Source organism: Cimex lectularius, unplaced genomic scaffold (genome assembly GCF_000648675.2).
Source record: "Cimex lectularius strain Harlan isolate CLEC.00 unplaced genomic scaffold, Clec_2.1 scaffold143, whole genome shotgun sequence".
Lineage (NCBI taxonomy): Eukaryota > Metazoa > Arthropoda > Insecta > Hemiptera > Cimicidae > Cimex > Cimex lectularius.
This window is the reverse complement of record NW_019392714.1, coordinates 143234-163354: the sequence shown is the minus strand read 5'-3', so window position 1 is coordinate 163354 and position 20121 is coordinate 143234. Positions and strand designations below refer to the sequence as shown.

The 20121-nt window shown below is 29.5% G+C and overlaps 1 protein-coding gene across 2 annotated transcripts; it reads right to left on the bottom strand.

The window, feature by feature from the left end:
• Window positions 1-1111: 1111 nt before the first annotated feature.
• Window positions 1112-19438, bottom strand: LOC106672796 (serine/threonine-protein phosphatase 1 regulatory subunit 10-like). 2 transcript variants are annotated; one of them, XM_014404502.2, is made up of 12 exons: window positions 18904-19438; window positions 15412-15509; window positions 14858-14944; window positions 14599-14789; window positions 13438-14526; window positions 3481-3653; window positions 3305-3404; window positions 2988-3224; window positions 2832-2909; window positions 2595-2754; window positions 1828-2507; window positions 1112-1720 (listed from the first exon to the last, which is right to left on the bottom strand). In XM_014404502.2, exons 1-12 carry the CDS (start codon window positions 18904-18906, stop codon window positions 1614-1616), a joined length of 3003 nt encoding a protein of 1000 aa, XP_014259988.1. In that variant the 5' UTR covers window positions 18907-19438; the 3' UTR covers window positions 1112-1613. The 2 variants fall into 2 exon arrangements, with proteins under 2 accessions (XP_014259988.1, XP_014259989.1); XM_014404503.2 differs by lacking the exon at window positions 18904-19438 and adding an exon at window positions 16557-16779 and having other exon boundaries at window positions 1330-1720.
• Window positions 19439-20121: the final 683 nt, after the last annotated feature.

The following is a 20121-nucleotide window of genomic DNA, read 5'->3' as shown; positions in this document are numbered from 1 at the left end:
CATCATAGCAATTTTCTAACTGCCTAACACATTTAATTAGCAATTAACACAGCAATTAACCAACAGGAAATCCATTGTACAGATAGTATAGGCCTTTAGTATAAGAGCTGGGGGTCCCCCAAGGAACTGTTCTCGGATCAACCTTATTTAAAATCTTTATAAACAACATTTGCAAGCTAAAAACTTCAGCTGAACTGGTTCACATTGGTGAGAGCCTCCTGTAAGGATGATCCTATCTGCAGAGAATTATCACTAACTATAGATAAATGTTTTAAATATTTTGAAAAAAGGAGAATCCGACCTCGTGGTACCGACTGTACATTGACAATCATAAGCATGGATGATGGTGAGATTTTCTCTTCCTTTCTGTCACACGCTGAAGATGGCAAATTGCCAAAACACATCTGACAGACCAGGTTGAGAGAGATAGGCAGAGCAAGTCAATCACTATCAAATTACAAATGTAAGATGGTCTTTAGCCTAGAATATCATTGAAGAAATTTCTTAATATAGTTGAATAATAACCGATCAAAAATACTTCCTTCTGAACATTTGAAAACATTACTCTCTAATGTTAGTTATATATGACATCAATGATGATTGTAACCACATAACAAGTGGAGTTTAACTCCAATATCTTCAATCTATATTAACATGGCTCTACTACTACTAATCATCAAGGAAAATTCTTATAGTTTAACACACAACTTAAAATAATTCGTTTTAAAATAAATTAAAGGTTTGATCCTACATATCTGTCAATTTCTACACAAAGAAAAAAAAATACTAAGCCCTGAAATATTTTGCATGCAGTAATATCTTAAACTTTCTGATTAAAATAAAAAAAATTATTATATAGGGTACTATTAGATGCAATGCTAAGATGCAGGTGTTCTTCCTAGTATTGCAATCAGCATTCTCTCCCTCCAGGGTTACTTAATTGTATTATTAATCCAAAATAATTCATTCCTAGCCTAGCTATCAGTCTTGCACTAGGATAAACTTATTATTCAAATAAAGTTTTTTTTAAAAGTAATCACCAAGTGAACAAACTTAATTTACATATATTTTAAAAACTTTCATCATACCTTTATATAAAGAAACAACTCAATTTTATAAAAATTTAGTTTATTTTCCAGCCCATTTGTATCAAATGGTTGATAGAAAAAAATGAAAGAAAAAAGAAATATTCTATACAATCATTTACAATAATAAATTGATCCAACTGTACACAATTATGACCTGATTTTGCAATTATATGTACTTTTACACTTTTATTATTTTTTATACCATGTTATTATTTTACAAAATATATACAAACTTACATATCTGTTATATATAAAGAATTAACAGTCCTCACTTTATTTACAAAAGCAACTTTCAATAAAACAAACAGTTTTAAAAACGTACACATACATATACATATATTATACGTTCTCCCATTAATTACTTGAATAGGTGCTTTACACAGGAAAAAGGAATAAATAAATTGTCCAAGGGGATGGGGGGGAATACAGTACGAGCAAAACAAAGTAAAGATTAAAAATGAGAGATCATCAATTCCTTCGGTGGAAATTAGGACATAGTCCTTTAAAAGAGCCAACATGCTATTTTTATCTGTTTTTGTTTAGTTGATGTTTGAACGGACATTTTGGTACTCGGCAGAAGCCTTTCTTCATAAAGTTATTGCACATTCCTCTAGGTTTCCAATTCCCACTTCCTAAAATAGATGATAAAAACATTATATTAACAAAAAGACAATTTTGCTGATAAAGAGTACAAAGATACACAAAACACTGTTCAATTTTGTCAAGTGTAGTTTCTTACCTTTGTTATTATTTTTGTTAGGATGCCTCCAATTTCCTCCACCACCACCTGGAGGTCCTCCATTTTGTCTGAACCATTGTTGTCTCGGTGGCCTTATGTCTTGTTGCATAGGAATAGGGCCGTTCGGTCCCTGGAAAGGCCCAGGCCCACCTGGGCCGCCAAACATACCCGGAGGGGGTCCAAAAAATTGAGGCATCATATCAGGAGGTCCTTGGAACATGTCAGGCGGTCCCATCATACCAGGGTGCATGTTCGGTGGCATACCCGGATTCATATTCGGCATACCGGGATTCATACCAGGCCCCATCATCATCATATTGTTGTCTCCTCCTCCCATTATATTTCCTTCTCCGTTCACCATCCACTCTTGGCCAGGCATCATGCCGGAAGCCATGGAATAAGGAACTGGAGGAAAGGGACCAGGAGGGAATGAGGGCGGACCCATCATGGCTGGAGGTTGCTGCTGCTGCTGTTGCAGTTCCTGCGGTGGGAAAAGGTGAGGTGGAGATTCGCTTGGTCTCGAAAGAGTCCCAGGTTCGTATCCTTTTGGTTCTGGCCATGGTTTATCTTTATACGAAATTACTGAATCTGTATTTCCCGTCTGATCGTCCAAAGGTATGATTGTCGGTTCAGTCATAGCGTGTATTTCGAGGTCAGGTTCTGCTGGTGAATCCGGTATTCTGTAAAACAATAAAAAAAAATACATTTATACATGCTAATACTATTAAAGAAAATTTTCATTTTTTGGCTTTGCATTGAACACCTACATGCTCTTGTTGAAATAAATTGCTTGAAGGGTTGTTCTTTCCCTTGCTTGTTGAATTTCTTTTTCTATACTGTTCTTTCCTGGAATTACTAGATCACCCTCAATGTCAATCGGAATAAGAGGTCTCCAAGGTGTTTTTTCTTCCATGATATCTTCCATTGCTGCACAAACATAAACAATATTACAACTTAAGCAAAGCATAAAATTATTACTATTATTTAAATAAAAGGATAATAACCAAGTTTCCTTGATAGGTGCATCCTTTCATTTATTCTCTCCATTTGCTTCATGTCACTGAATGCCTTAGTTACATTTACTAAAATATAAGAAAGAACATTTAAAATATATATTTGTTTTTAATTTATGAAATAATTAATGAAGTATAATTAATCACCTCTTTCATTTTCATCTAATTCAAAATACTTAATAGCTTCTAGTTCTGCCTCGGGTTTCCATTGCACACCTTTCTTAACACCCGCTTCTTTTTTAACATAAACTAATACTCCTTTGGGTAACCTATTTCTCTCCCTCTCAAGATTTTTTTTCTCTTCCCGTTTCAAAACTTCGTTTATAGCTTCTTCAGCCTTAGCCACTTCATCCTCAATTTCTTCTTTTGAAAATTGCTCAACTTCTAAACAAGCAAACAAAAACAACAAATATCAGGTTAGTGATGTAAAAACACTAAAAAAACTGAAATGTAAAAACACTTACCAGCTACTTCCATTTTGGTATCTTCATCAACTTTTAAAATAGTTTCGTCTTTACTATCATCTTTCTTGTCTTCAGATGTAATTAAAGTATCCTGATAGAACTAAAAAAAATAAAATATTAATTAGTGATTTATTTTTTTAATTTAAAGCAAGAGAAATGGATATATTTTAAACCACCTTAAAAACAGGTTTTGGGTCTTCAGGCTTATTTTGCACTGGAGGAGAAACTGCTTCTTTCTTAACTTCAGTGACTGACGTGCTCGGTCTTCTTTTTCTTTTCCTAATATCTTTAATAGGATTCGCAGCAGTCAATGCATCAGCAAAAACGTCGCTTTCTTGCAAGCCAAGAGCTAAAAAATAAAATACAACTGAGTATTCAAATCTTACAATTTTGTCATGAACCATATAAAAAGGAATTGATTAAAAAAAGTTACTTGAATGCAACTTATACATTTAATAGAAAAACTATTATTATTGATCAAAAGTGATTTTTTTTTTTTTTTTTTAATGAAATCTTGACAATTCCTTTGTTTATGTTATAACGAGTAAGATAACATGTCTGGCAGTATCAGTTTCATAGGACAAAAATAATTAAATCTTTCCACAATTAAAATAAGGTAAAAAGGTGGAAAACATATCTTGTGCATTCAAGTAATTGATTTTAATTTTTTTAAATATTATTATAATGTGCTTCTCAATGTGTTCCCAATTATTATCATTATTTATTGATACATTTGTGTGAAAATAAAAATTTATCAAATAATTCAAAGCATCCCAACTTTCCAAAAAGGATGTAATGATACTTTAATTAGTTGATAAATAACTGTTAAAAAATTAATAATAAAAAAATTAAAAGAAAATAAACAACACATTAGGGTTAATACAGTTTATTTCAAAGATATACATTTTTTTATACAAAAATGAAAACTGAGTCTCTCCGATGATCAATGATACCTGCAAAGTATGTAGTTTCAAGTTGCTATAAATAAAAAATAATTGGTCTCTCAATAATTGTAATGAATAACAATCTAAATAAAACATACGTCCATATAACAATAATTTGATATCAATAAATTTAAATAAATAAAACCTGGCCACTTGTATGCTGTTTATTTGAAATTAAGATTTTTATTGTTATATTAATTACAACATACTTATTTTAATGTACACCCAATTAAACTCGATCAGAAATTCATGTTTTTATCAAAATTATTTAATTATGATGGTTTGAAAGAAAATTCAACAAAACACCAGAAAATAATTTAGTGATAAAATAAATTGTTAGCTAAATTTTTATTCCATCACCAAATGCAAATGATTTTCCAGTGTTGTGGTTAATTGTCGTTCAAACCATCAAAGTTAAATATTTTTTAATAGAACTCATACATTTCTCATCTCGTTTAATTTGGGTTAAATGAATGTAAGTATATTGCAATTATTTTTCTTTCCAAAAGGTAGATTGGGGATGAGGCCAGGAATGAGGCCCCAATCTACCTTTTGGAAAGAAAAATATTTAAACTGAGATCAATCACCAAAGAATACACTGCATTTAATATAACACTAAAAATAGATCAACATACATAGTTTAAAATAAACTACAAAATCTAATGTATTTTTTTTGTCTATGAGTGTGTAAAATTGTAGCAACAAGGAAATATTTTACAAAATGATGACATTATTACAGTGTTATATAAACTATGCAAATATTTTATGAAAAATTTGTATTTTTCCTTTTCGTTAAATAAATAAAGCAACAAAAAATTGTGGTAGCGGTGGACTTACTGGACCAATTTTACAATAAAAATTAGTTAATAACAATGAAAGTGAGCGTGTGTGTGTGTGTGTGAGAGAGAGAGAGAAAGAGAGAGAGAGAGAGAGAGAGAGAGAAAGAGAGAGAGAGAAAGAGAGAGAGAGAAAGAGAGAGAGGGGGGGAACAATGGTTTTCAGTTGTTAAATACTATTAAATTGTCAAAAAAAAATTATTTGTCCGACCATCAAAGGTTTACCAATTACAAGGCCCCGCCTTTAAATATCAATTAGCCACACAAAAAGCGCATCTAGTATAATTTAGCATCAAAATGAAAACAAGCAGAATGTTTTATTTTAAATTCCCCTTTGATTTCATGTAATTGTGTAACCTACGAAGGAACTACTTTTGGCACGAGGCCGCCATTGATACGAAGAGGACGCCCGGCCGCCAGTTCATCGTAATAAAATCAATTGAAAGAATACCGACAAAACACTTCTAATCTGACTTTTGTTCAAGAAACTTTTATCAACAAAACAACACTTTATTTCATCGCATTGTTATTTATAAATAGCTCTAGGAAAACACGTAATTTCAAATTCTGTAAAACTAGTTTGTGTATCGCTTTAAACTTTGAGTTAAGCGAAAAATAAGTAGAAAAACGTTTTTACTTTACAAAATATGTTATAAGAACAACCAAAATTGTTTGGTCAACTATTAAAACGAAATATTCGTAAAATGGTTTGCATTTCGAAAAAAAAAAAAACGTTACAAAACTGTATTGATTAATTCGAACCATAAAGAGTAGTTGGTACAAATAAAAGAGAACGCCTAATTTTAACGAATCTGTTATAACGAAAGGAAAATTTAAAAAATTTTTAGTTTTAAAAACTTTACGAATAACCAAAAGTATCTTTCGTATCCGGAAAAAGTGACGATTGAAACAATTGAAAAAAACCATAGCCTATTTCTAATTATAAGCGTAACAAAATTAAGTCTTCTTAATTTCGTTCAAAACTTGTAAATAAAAATAAAATGACTATGTCAATTAGGGCTGAAAAGAGAAGGGGGATAGGAGGAAAGGAGAGAGGGGAGAGAGAGAGAGAGAGAGAGAGAGAGAGAGAGAGAGAGAGAGAGAGATTATTAGAGAGAGACGAAAACGAGAACTAAAGTTTGTACGTATATGTTATTATGCATGTAAGTAAAATTTTAAAATTAAACTTATATGATGTTATGTATACATACAAATTATATATAAGTTCAAGAAAAGAAACGTGCCCTTACATGCAAAAAAAGATATATCCATTGGTAGGTAATAATTAATAATAATAAAAAAAAATCCAGGGAATAACTAAGAATAAAATTGATTTATTACGTATTCATTCTCTAATTCGCTTTTTTCTTTTTTGACCATGCCATTTAACTTTTTAATCAAAATTAAACTTTCAATCAATCCGGATAAACCAGACGAAACTATACTTCAATACTATAGTTATAACAAATGCAAAAATTTTAACCGTTTTACCACCAAAGCCAAAAAACCGCTTACTCGTATTTTCTTGTTATTTCAAATTATATGTATGCATTTTTATTATTGTATTAATTACAGCACACCAAAAACTAGAACAGAAATTCGTTTTAATTAAAAAAATGTAATATTTACAATATAAAATTTAAATACAATTTATTCTATCACTAAATGATTTTCCGATGTTTCGGTAAAGTTTCTTTCAACCCATAAATTTTTATTAAAACATGAATTTCTTGATCTCGTTTAATTTGATTTACATTAAAATAAGTATGTTATAATGAACATAACGATATAAACATACATAAAATTTGAAATTAGCAAAAAATGCGAGTGTCCGGTTTTTTTTAGTTTTGTCAAGGTATATTTTATTTATTTAAAAAGTAGGCAAAGAAGAGCTACTGGAAACAATCAGGAAACATATTTGGTGGGTGGGAACTAAGACGCTTATATTAATTTCTTCTGAATCATTACCTTTAACAATGAAAATATGAAATCAATGTACAAAACGGAACGATAAATTCTAAAAGTAATATTTTAGCACCATTAATAGAGCAACCAAAAGTAACTTTAGTGTAAGTAGACAAAAAATATTCATCTAAATTTCGACAAAACCGATAAAACATTACGAATACAAATTAAAATTGACAGTTTCCTCCGTATGATCTGCGGGGAAACGGACTTTTTTTTTTCGTTACCAATCATTATGACCCACTGAAGAAGGCGAAATACCGAAACGTCAGAAAGACTAACCCAGGGAGGTAAGCAATCAAAATAATCGGTAAAGATCGAATCAAGAATTAAAACGATGTAGTCAATTTAAAAAAATAAATATCACCTACGGTAATAATTAATAATTTGCTTAACTAAAAAAAAAATAATGAGAAGAAAAGATCACACTTCATTTAGAAAAGCTGGATATGGAAAGAAAAACAAACTACACATATAAAATCAAAGATTCAAAAGTTCAATTTTTAATTTTTTTTTTTTAATCGACCAAAACTAAAACTTGCAGATAAATTAAATGATGGATTATTATGACATATAATAGCGAAAGAAAATTCCGAATTACTGAAAACATAAATAAAATTTTCTTGGAGGTCCGAAGTCGTCCAATGTAATGTACAATGTGCTGCAAGTGCCTTTAATCAGTTCTCTAGTTATAGAAATGACGATAGTTTGTATAAATCATGTTTTCTTTCATCATTGTTATTTATGGTTGGGTTTTTCTTTTTTGTAGGCTTTTCTTTGATGTTTTATATTCTCGTACAATTAATTATTTTCTTTAAAAACACCTTCAAATAAAAGACCTACAGAAAAAGGAAAATAAAACCATACATAAATAGAATTTACACTTTAATAAATGTGTGGTGATTAGTGACCGTTAATCGACTTTAATAAATGATTCTCAATTAATCGCTAAGCTAAAGATGTAGTCCAGTATTTTTTAATTCTAGATGTAGATCAGAGATGACCCAATGCCTAGCAATTGTCTACATCTAGAAATCTCAATTAACACGCAACAACTAATGAACTCGTCAGCATTTTTACTTTAATGAGATCGGTTCCATTTTTGTTTATGTCAGATATGGCAATTTGTAATTATGTCTTTACTTCTATCCTGTCCCAAAATAACAATATCGACGTAGAATCTGCCTAAAATTTTATCAATTTAGTTATACGAAATCATTTGTTTTAAGACATTAATTTCAGTAAACTAACATAATTTTCTCCTGCAAAAAATCTAAAATCGTTATAAAAAATAAGGTTGGATTTAAAACAATGCCTACCGATTGTTAAACAAATAAAACTTGAATTATTAAAAATCCCCACTAAAAAAAAAAAAAACTCAATTTTATTTAAAAAATAATAATTTTTATGACTTTATTGACTAATTTGAATGAAGAATGTATTAATCAATGTGGAAAAGTATATAAAATCAAGACACTTCACGACTATTGGCTAATTCCTAGGGAAAATTTAACGATTAATCGATCGTATACAACGCTTTTCTCCAAGAGCACATATAATGCCTTCCATACAAAAGAAGGTGTTGACTCAATTGATTTAATATCAAAGCCCTTAATAATGAAATCTGAGGATCATATGAAAAAAAAAAAAAAATTAACAAACGGCTTGACTTTTTTTTAAACGGTAAAGTGGAATAAAGCTGCGAGTTTTATTTTTTATGATATAGCAAATTACTTCAATCAATTTATATATTGATGCCGATGCGTTTTGGGGCATTCTGGCTCCCCTATTCAGGATTCGTTGTTGTCCAGCAACTGAGTTTGTTATGAGCCCTTCAGAGGGGAACCACAATGCCCCAAACGCATCGGCTAAATAAATTTATTGAAACAATTCGCTATTCATTTGTCGGAATCCATCATCAAAGAAAAGACAATCAACCAAAAAAAGGAAGAATAATTTATAATTGTTTCAGACTCCAAATTTACGGCATGATGTTGGCCTAAATTGCCCTATTAGAGGAAATATCTATTGACAATGTAATTAAATTGTCACATTTAAAAGCCCATTTTTACAACTTTACAAGAGTTCGATTTAATATCCATTCTGTGAATATGTTTCAAAGACTTATGGGGTTAATGACAGGCAATCTTGTTTTTATCATTTTGTAAATAGTAAAACCACAATGTACAGATATCTTTATACCTGAAAAGGTTGAAAATGAAGGTAAAACTTTCATAATAAAAACATTTTTACTTAAGAAATTTTATACCTGAATTTAAATTTCCCGAACCGTCAGTCTTTTACTATGTGATGATTAGTGACCGTTGTCGATGATTATTCGGAAATCGTGAGATGCGGTCTGGTGTGATGTATGTTTCAGAAAAACATTTTCTTTATCGTGCCAACGTTTCGATCTTTATTGGGATTAGCTTTGTGGCCTGGAATTTACAAATATTGTTTAAATTTAACAAATACATGTAGGATGTGGAAAAAGTGAATTTATACAATGCAAAAAATATTTTTTATATTCAATCAAAGTACGCAGAAAACACACTTTGAATCAGTAGAAATACTTTGATTGAATATAAAAAATATTTTTGCATTGTATAAATTCACTTTTTTTCACTTCTTACATGTATTTGTTAAATTTAAACAATGTTTGTACATCCCGGGCCCTGAAGATGATCTCAATAAAGATCGAAACGTTGGCACGATAAAGAAAATGTTTTTCTGAAACCTACATCACACCAGACCGCATCTCCCGATTTCCGAATAATCTTTTACTTTTTACAGAATATACTTATGGAGGTTTTTCAATAGAATTTATATAATGTTTGCACGCAAATCTTTTTTTAATATTTGGTGACGATATTAAAATAAAACAGATCAAAATTAATTAAAATATATATGTTTAACGGTCATAAATGTCCATATTAATTATAATAATTAATTTAAAAAATTTATTTATTTTTAACATTTAATAACTTGGTATTTTTTTAATTAAGTGAAAATGCACCGTTTTTTGCAGTACAACTCACACTAGACTCCCGAAAAAACCATAACTCGAGGAATTACGTGACGCCGAGGATATTTTAACGATTTTTCCATAAATTTAGTTAGGTTCCAAAAGAATAAGTCCAACTATAGAATATTTATAAGATTTAAGATCTTAAGGACGAACTCGAGTATAACACGTTACACGTAAAATATATTATGTGAATTTATAAAAAAAATTACATGATGTTACGCAAATAAAAAAAAATACAAATACACCCTACCCTGTCTACGGCAAATTTTCTGACAAATTTAAAAGTCGCTAGAATTTCATTTTTTTAAGCATAATTTACAATATGATTTAATGCACTACAAAAAGTTAAATAAGTATTCCACTGGCTAAAGTAAAAAATGGAAGTTCTCCCGTTCGTTGGATTAGAATGGCACGTGCTCAAGAAAAGACGCTAAGCCGATAATGGAAGGGGGAGGTCTAAAAGTCCTGCCTGACACGTTTTTTTTTTTAATTTTACCTAACATTGTTTGAATTAACGACGGATATAACTATCTAAAGAAAAATATACGTCTGACCAAATTAAAAAAAACGCCAAAATCACATTTATTGCTTAAACCTTTCCTTCAAGTCAAAATAAATGTAATTTTATCACTAAAAATTTTTTTGTGTCAAATTTAGCATTCACCGCCATACTTAGGGATAAATATAAATTTTGTTTAGATAAAATAAAGGAATGAATATTTATTATCATGTTTAAAATCCGTGACCCATGAACTTCAATATAATTCTATCAACAAAAAGAACCCTCCCTCCTTCCATTGTCACAATTAAAAACAGGGTATCACAGCTAACATTATAAACGTAAGGTACACACAATATTTATATAAATATACAAAAAAAGTTTTATTTTCTAAAACAACACTTTTTAATACCAGAAATTTGTTTATTTCAAGAAGAAAATAAATCATTCTATTCTTACTGTTTAACTGATAAAAATGCTGATTATACAATAAAAGAAAATCCTATTGAAATCTGTCCACTAATAATGGTTAGCATTAGCATAAACCTTTTTGATAAAATTTACAATTAACACTTGAACAGTTTGAGTTCTTTTATAAACGTTTTAAGGGCTTTACACAAAATGCTTTATACCAAAAATCCATTGAAGGATAAAAACTTATTGAATTACAAAAATATAAAAAGAATTGTGAGACTTCGCATAAGAAAATAAATAAATTGATTATTTAGATTTTTAACAAACAAAATCGATAAACTTGATTTTTTTAAAATGAGAGCTCTAATACTGTAATTTACTTAATATTAAATTTAGAAAAGCTTTTGTTATAAAAAGTTTGATTGTAATATTTTGAAAATAATTTTCCAATATGATAGTCATTAATAAATAATGCTAACCCAGAAAGTGGACAGTTTTTAGGATTAGAAAAAAAACACGAATTAATTTCATATTTTTTATTGTATAATAGTACACAGCATTTATATCATTGTAGAATATGTTCTAGAATATATTCACTCTTTAATACATCAAATTAATAATGAGAAAAGATAAAAACTTGAAAATAAAACAAACAAAAATTTCTGGTATCAAAAATTGTGCTTTCTCTTTTTTAATATCCTCTAAATGAATTAAAGTCCATTGTCCACACTAAAAAAATGTAATAAGAGTTCAAATTGTTTTGTTGCTGCACAATGTTGACTGGAGCACCCTGTTTTATATAAACAGATTTTAATATAAAAATAGACTTTTGCACCTCTTAAAATATAAAAACATGAAGGAGTATTAGGGATTTCAGTTAACTTGTTTTTTTGATTTTTCTTTTTTTATAATTGTTACATAGAAATTATGGTGGGGCACAGCAGGTGCCTTAGTTCATTTTTCCACATCGCTTACCTTCCAACCATCTTTTCTTCAACTTTTTTATTTTCATTTTGTTAGTGTCAGAGATCACCCTCCACCAAGATACTAATTTAACGACTTTCTAAAAAATATTTAATTGTAAAATTAAGTCTGCTTAAATGTCAGCAAACAACACATTGCAATTTAATTTAATATGTACTGACACTTATAATGTTCTCGTAAGACTTCTCACTAAAAACAATTTAAACCCAATTTTAGACTTTGTATAGAAGTACTTAGAACACTGAACCAGAAAAAAGAGATAATTCAATTTTGTTTAAAATTTTAAGATAAAAAGGTAAATTTCTATTGAACTTTTAACATACAATTCCTTTTTCGAGAATAACACTGAATGCACACATAAAAACTGATTTAATAGTTCAATGTTCTTTAAATTCTTCCTATTATAATTCTCCATTTTGGTTTGGTTTCGATAGAAATTGTAGTTTTTCCATTTTTTCCAGATATGTACTGATTGTTGCTCTTAATCAAATTTTAATTTTGACATGTGTGCTGCAATAATTCTTGAATTATTTTCACAAATGTAGTTTTCTAATTGACTTATTCTAAGTAATCATCAATCAGTGATTGTTGTAATACTTACCAATGGTGTAACAGACAAGCATCCTTTAATAAATTGGACAAAACAACGCCAAGCAAAAGATAGTCCAGAAAATGACGTCAGAACGCCGATAAAAATAAAAACAAAAACAAACAAAAAAAAATTTTCAAATGAGTCAAGTACGACTCATTCCTTTTAGAATTATAACAGAAATTAAAGTGATAATGTAGATAGAAAAAAATCAAATTTTAACTAAATATCTGGATTAACAATTGATTTTTTAAATAAATTATTATTTCAGGTAACTAAATTATATAATCACTAAAATTGATTGTGATACCTTCGTAACCTCGGTGAAACAGCAAAGTGGAGAATGGGTAGCCAACTTCAGAGCCTCTTCTGCTAAAGGTAAAGCTATAGGGAAACATACTCAACATAGTTCAATATAACACCTTCAAAATCGATTACCAAAAAAATCAATAAAAATAAAATAAAACAAATGGATAATAAAAAATAATAATAGTAAAAGGAAACACAGAGCACATTATAACTAGGAACCACGCAGCTTCTTGAGGTCGGCAAGAAGGTCCTCAAGACTCCGCAAGGATTGCTGAAAATTGACACAAAAATATTAGATATAGTATTAGTTGTATAAAATTGCTCTTTGATAATTTCATACTGAAAACCAACGTCCAAACTATATCTGTACTCATTAATAATAATTTTGATGCAGCTGCTCATATCCACTGGAAAATGGCACCTTGGTGTAAGCGCTAATTGGGGCAAGACTTTTTTCTAATAATCCATATTAAGGTGACATATTTTTGAAATTATTATTATAAAACACTGACACATCTGATCAATGTTCACTTATGAGCATACCATGCAAAAAAATGTATCTTACCTTTAGGTTTAACAGCTGGTTTTTCAGCCTTATCCTCTTTATCTTCCTTTAATTTTTTCTCAGGTGGATGAGTCTCTTTTGATGGAGAGGGTCGCTTTAATGATTTTTTATCTTCCTCATCCTTCTTGTGGTCAGTCTTCTTAAGGTTTTTAGGCGGAGGTGGGAGTTCCTCCAGTCCTGTAGATCTAAATTTAGAATTGAAAGTTTTAACCGTTTTAGGCCTTTCTTCTCCTCCTTTTCTCACTTCAACTGAAATGTTATACTTCTTCGGATCTTTTGGCTGTGGTGGAGGTTTTTTGGGTTCCACAGGTTTTTTATTTACTTTATCTTTGTCATCAGTCTTTTCTTCATCTTTCGTCTTTTCTTTTTTACTTAAATCATCTTTTAATTTCTTAGGAATCTTTCCAACATTAGTCAATGAAGGAGTCAAAAGTTTGGATAAAACAGCTCTGTCTTTTTCTTCTTGTTTTGATTTTTCTTTCATATTCTTTTCTTTTTCTCTTTCCCTTTCCTTTTCTCTTTCTTTATCTCTCATTCTTTCTTTTTCCCTCAATTTTGCTTTTAAATCCAGTTTATATCTTTTTTCTGATGACATTTTCTTTTTGTTTTTATCTTTTTCATCTGTCTCAGTCTTTTTTTCATTCTTTTTCCTAGATACTGTTGTTTTCTTGGGTTCTTTCTTGCTGTCACTTTTACTTGAATCTTTTTGTTTTTGGACACTTTTATCTGCACTAGATTTGTCAATTTTCTCCAGCTCGTCAATTTTATCCTCTGATGGTTCTTTGTCAGAAATACTTTCATCACTCGATTTACCTTCTTCTCCCTCTTCTGATATCAACCTGTCTACACGAGGTGTATTTCTGTCAGAAATAACTTCAGCCAGTACTTTTTTACCCTCACAAATGGTTATTTTGTACAAAGGTAACTTATCACCATCCTCTCGACTTTCTTGTTCTTCTCCTTCGATACCCTCATCAGAATTATCAGCCTGGGATGATTCAGTTTGGCCCTGTGAAGTCGAAGCTTCACAAGCCCCTTTAACTACAGCCAGCCATTGTTCAACTACATTACAAGCCATGACTCTAACTTCTAAAAAAATTAAAAAGTGTGATTAAAAGATTTGTACTTTTTTATTGATTAATTTATTAATGGAAAACTTACTTTCTGTGGCTTTGGGTTCTTTAGAAAGCATTTTTATGGCTTTGGGACAATTGTTTCCTTTCAGTCTTTCAATATCAACAGGGCACAAAAGTAACAATTCAACCAACTCTAGAACTAAAGGCCAATTTTCCATCTGAATTCCATCAGAAAGCCAATTAAATGTCAAGTCCCATCCCCCAGCAGACATAAACCTTAAAAGGGAAGATCATTAACTTTTAGCATTTAAGTCTTTATGAAAACAAAACAAAAAAACCCTTACATGTCCAAAAGATCGGCTTCAGTTGTTTTTAATATTAATACATAAATACATTTGCTCACAAGTTTTTTTGAAAATTTTGTCATAAGGCTAAAACAAAATACAACAAAACATTTTATACAACGAAGTGTTAAATTAAAATAAAATAAAATGTGTGCAATCAGCAATGTGATACAATGAAAATCAATTGTTTTAGTCCTCCAAAAGGGATTATTTCACTTAAATGAATAACATTCTTTTTAATTGGATCTAAATGTATGTAATGTGGGTACATAAGAAAAAAAGATTATAAAGCCGTATTTAAACAATAAAATAAAACATTATGATGTAATTGCTCGAGTTCACTATTAAAGATATAAACATTTTAATTTGAGACTTACAATCTAAGGTTATATTTGCATATATTAAATTTTTTTGCAAACTCCTAACGCACAAATGAGAAATCAAACATCTCCAAGCTTCAATATTTTTGAACTGACAATCACATAAAAATGTCATTGGTTGTTTACTATTATTTTAAAACTATTACTAGCTAAATATCAAAATTGCATTCTGACCTTGCTATCCTTTGAACCTCATCTTTACTGCGTATTCCTCCGCTTGGTGAAAGGAGGACACTCAAGCATTTGAGCAACTGATTGGGATCAATTCTTGGCTAAAAATTAAAGACTTTCATTAATAAAAACTTGCATGCACTTTTCTTAAATTTTAGGTTATGAACATTTAAATTATTTGGTTTGAATCTCACATCGCCACATTACGAAGTGAATACATATTTCTATTGTAACAAAACCAATTCAGAAAATTATCCAATTCCTTAATTTATATTTTGATTATATTATTTATCTTCCTATATCCTTGTATCATGTTTTTTTCATTTATAATATATTCTGCAGATTGTGATATTTTCCTAAATTAATTTTCGTTATAACTATTTTAAAGCATTTCACAGGTTTAGTAAACTGTATTAAACAGTAAAAATATACTAATCCTACTTTTTTTGTAAGTAAAAATAATTCCTTATTTAATACTAATTTTTCTTTTGTTTATAAAATACTAATATGTTTTGATAACTGCATCAACGAAACCATCCAATTTTATTTACATGCAAACATCTAATTTTGAAACGGAGAGTACAAAAGAGAAAAACCTAACGAAAATCAAGGTGTTTTGTTATTGTTGTTTCCAATCAATGAAGGTCAAGAAAACAAAACAAAACAAAAATACGCAGCACAAAATTTGATTGATATAAGTTTTGGATAAACAAATATTTTAAATGAACACAACAAAAGTTCCAGGTCAGCACTGCCATATCTCAATGCAAGCTGATCTGAAACAATGAAAATCTCAAATTCGTTTATTTTTTAGTTACTTTTTTTTTAACAGTTATTAAAACTAAATGGGCAAACACAAAAAATAGATAATTATGAAAAATCTAATAAAAAAAAATATATATATATAAACTTAATTGTAATATGTATTTATTATTTTTTGTTTTGGAAGATGTTTTGAAATTAAACATATATGAATATACATTAAAAAAATATTGTAAAAAAATGACTGTTAAAATCTATGCCCAAATTACCTTCATGAACAAAAATAATTACTTTTCACTAAGTGATCTGTGTAAAGTAATCAAACATTCACAGGCCAGAGCTAGAAAATTTGTGTAGAAAGTTACTTATTATATTTCATAAGCTACCTTATGAAAGCAGCGGTTGTTGGCAGGATATCGTGTTACAAGTTGTCGAAACAAGAAAATTTTGTCTTTCCTATATTTTTCTCTTTCTTTTTCACTAACGTAGACACTATTTAAAAGAATTAACTGCTTCTAAGATCACTATAAAATACACAATAGAATTATAATTATATTAAATGCTATTGGTACACTGTGCGCTCATAAGCTGTCAAATGAAGACTAATTTGTAAAATGGTAATTTCTGTTAGAATAAACAGCTGTTTGTAATTTGCATGGCCCTCTTAATGAATTTTATAGCTTTTTTAAATATATTATTTTTCTATCATGCTGTCATGTGAAATTATTTTTAGAAAAACAAAAAATCCCATTTAAAAATCAAAGTTAAAATTTCAAAACAAACTGTCTACAAGAAATAATTACAATTAAATTTTCTATGAGCAACATTTTGTTATTAAAATTCATACTCAATTTCACAAAATAATAGAGTATGAAATATATTTAAAAGTTGAGAAAATAGTTTTATAACTACATTTAGTTAAGAAAGAGAAAAAACTGTTTAAAGTATGTAAAATGACATACTTTCTATGTATTTTGTTCTACTTGTAATAAAAATTTGGATTTTTTAACTTGATATAGAAATATTTTGAACTAAATTATTCTAGAATATTTTAAGTAATTAATTATTTTTATGTAGTGTGATTGGGGTGAAAAATTATGCTCAATTACGAATTTGATTAGTCGTGACAAAAAGAGTGGTCTTAGCTTTTCACCCTGTAAAACTCCCTGAGTTAATTAATCAGATCTAATAGGCTACCTTCTGATTCCTCCAAACTTATAATGATGACTCATACAGTTTTTTAATTATTCTGACCTATTTATCACTTACTCCCGTAAGTGAATTTCTTTTTTCAAGAGTTTCTCATGTGGTATGATGTCAAATGCCCCTTTAAAATCTACAAATATTATAAAAAACCTCTTTAATCTTAGTTGCAAATTTATTATTGCCAAAACATTAATAAAACAAGACTTGTACTTAACATTGTAAAAATCTAAGACTACAAATTTTAATAATTATACAGTCCTTCACCGAAGATGGTGGAAAGCTGAAACGTGTTTTTCCATCTAAACCAGTTTGTATAAAAATACTTTGGAAAGGGGGCCTATGAAAACATGTATAAATATTCTTTAATATCTTTAGGTTTGAAATTTGTTTGCCACTTATGGTTCATAATCAAGTACACATTAATATTTTTTAAGTGCACAGGATTGTGAACAATCAGAGCACCAATTTATTTTTTCTCCACCAAATTTAAAAGTAGGTTTTGAACACCCTTGATTTTCCTAGTCGCCTACTCCTGTTGGTTATATCCATCAAACATTTCACCAATCATCAATCCGTCAAATTGAACTGTGACAAATTTTGTCTAATGCACTGAAACTGTTGTCACTTTTCCACTTAGTAATTTAAACGACAAGTTCACCTTTTCAAGGTTTTCTTGTTTGACTTTGAATAAATAGGAAAAAAGTGAACTGATTAAATAGGAAAATAACATTGATTAGAAATTAATTATGCTTTTTGTCTAAGGTCTTGGTTGAGATGAAAAAGTTAGTGTCATACTACTTTTGATGGTTTGAATCCTGCACATGAGACTAAATTTTCATCTCAGCCAAGGCCTTGGTATAATTATTTGAAATCATTAATACGGTCAATTATGACTACTAAACATAAAAAATGGTTTAATTAGGAAGTTTTAAAACAATATGAAATTTTAATGGCCGATTGTGAGAACATTGTTCCTAAGAACTACCCTATATTAATAAGAAAAACGACCAACAGGGCAAACTCAAAATCGTCATTTATACCTCACAAATATTTCAAAAAAACCTTTTACTAAAGTTTAACGACTTAATACCACCATTTTAAATTATTCAAATAAACCCGCCAAATTATTCTGTACACGAGGTCGTCGACCCACTTTTCAATCCTTTCTAATGCGTTGTTTGACTCGTGGGAAAACGATAACCCTGGAGTTCGGGCGATTTTTTATACGCTCCGAAACAAAAAAAAACAACTATTTAAGTCATTACCAACTGAAAAAATCGCTTAAAAATAAATTCAACTCCTTGTCTGGAAAATTCAGTTTTCCAGTTATTTTTAAAAGCGTTGTTCATCACGGCTTATGATTAATTTTTAAAAACAAACTAGTTTATAAATAACACTGACGTTTCATTTATATTAAGAGGTGGAGTGTGGCGATGTGAGGCTATAAAATACCTAAAATAAAATCCTAATATTTGTATTTTTTAAATAGAAAAAAGAAAATTAAGAATGACTTGCAGTTTAACTCACCATTATTAAGAATTTCCTTCTTGCGTTTGAAGAACTTTTATATAAATAATAATATAAATTGCCTGTGCAAATATGCGACGGAATTAAAATGACCTTCGACGGATTAAAAAAAAAGTTTTAAAAAATAATCGCGATTTACTGCTAATTTCTTTGTAGAAGAATAAATAAAAAGGTCCAAATTTTCTACCAAAAACCGGAGTCGGTTCTATAATAAAAAAAAAGAAGAAATATTGAACGTGTGTATGGGTTTGTCCCTTAGAACCAAGTCAACATGGCTGCTCGAAATACATTCATCCCATATTATCTAGGCCAATCCATATTTTCTTTTTTCGTCCAGTCCTCCATCTCATCCGAGACATAAAACCAACAATCCCAAATAGGTATGTATATCCTACGATGGAATATTCATTCTAACCAAATTAAATGGAAAGAAACGTTATTGGTAGAATTCTTATTAGGTTTTACTGATCCAGAAGCGTGGTCGATTCTCAGAAGGAACAATTACGAACTGATGGAAATTGGAAACTGAAAGGGGAGACGGAATACGAATGACAAATGCCTGCGCGTAAACACCTGCGCATCATTGCAAAACTCATTCTTTCAATAGATTCCAACGCTATTTTCCATCCAACACTATTTTAACGCAAAACTATTTATTTATTTGTAATCTAAATTATTATTAATAATGAAACAAGTCGTCAAACTATGATATACATCGAGATGACATATCTTAACAGCACTGGCTCACGGTTTATGAATCATGACGTACTAATGCCTTATGTATTATTGGTTTGGCGACAAAGTAATACCGTTTTTCAATTATAGGATTAATTAGCTGGAATATTTACATGTTTTGGTCTATATTGTTTTTTACAATGCTTATTTAATCCCTAAATGAAAAGGATTTATTTCTCCTCAATTTCAGTTTTCAACTTCTTTGGTTGTGTCGAACCAAAAGCAAAAATACCCACATTAATATCCATAACATTTTACCTCTTTAATATTCTTCAGGTTTATTATCTATTTTTGACTTGTGGGATTTTTTTTCTCTAATCTTATATTAATACCTGTATTAATAAGGTCCTGTACAGTGATGAAACTGTAATTTGGTCATTTTCGATGTGTTGGACTGACAGATGTGTTTCAATATTCCACCATGTTCAGTGGTAATTGTTTTACTTACCAGGAGGATCAAAAAGAATTAAATAATCTGTATTA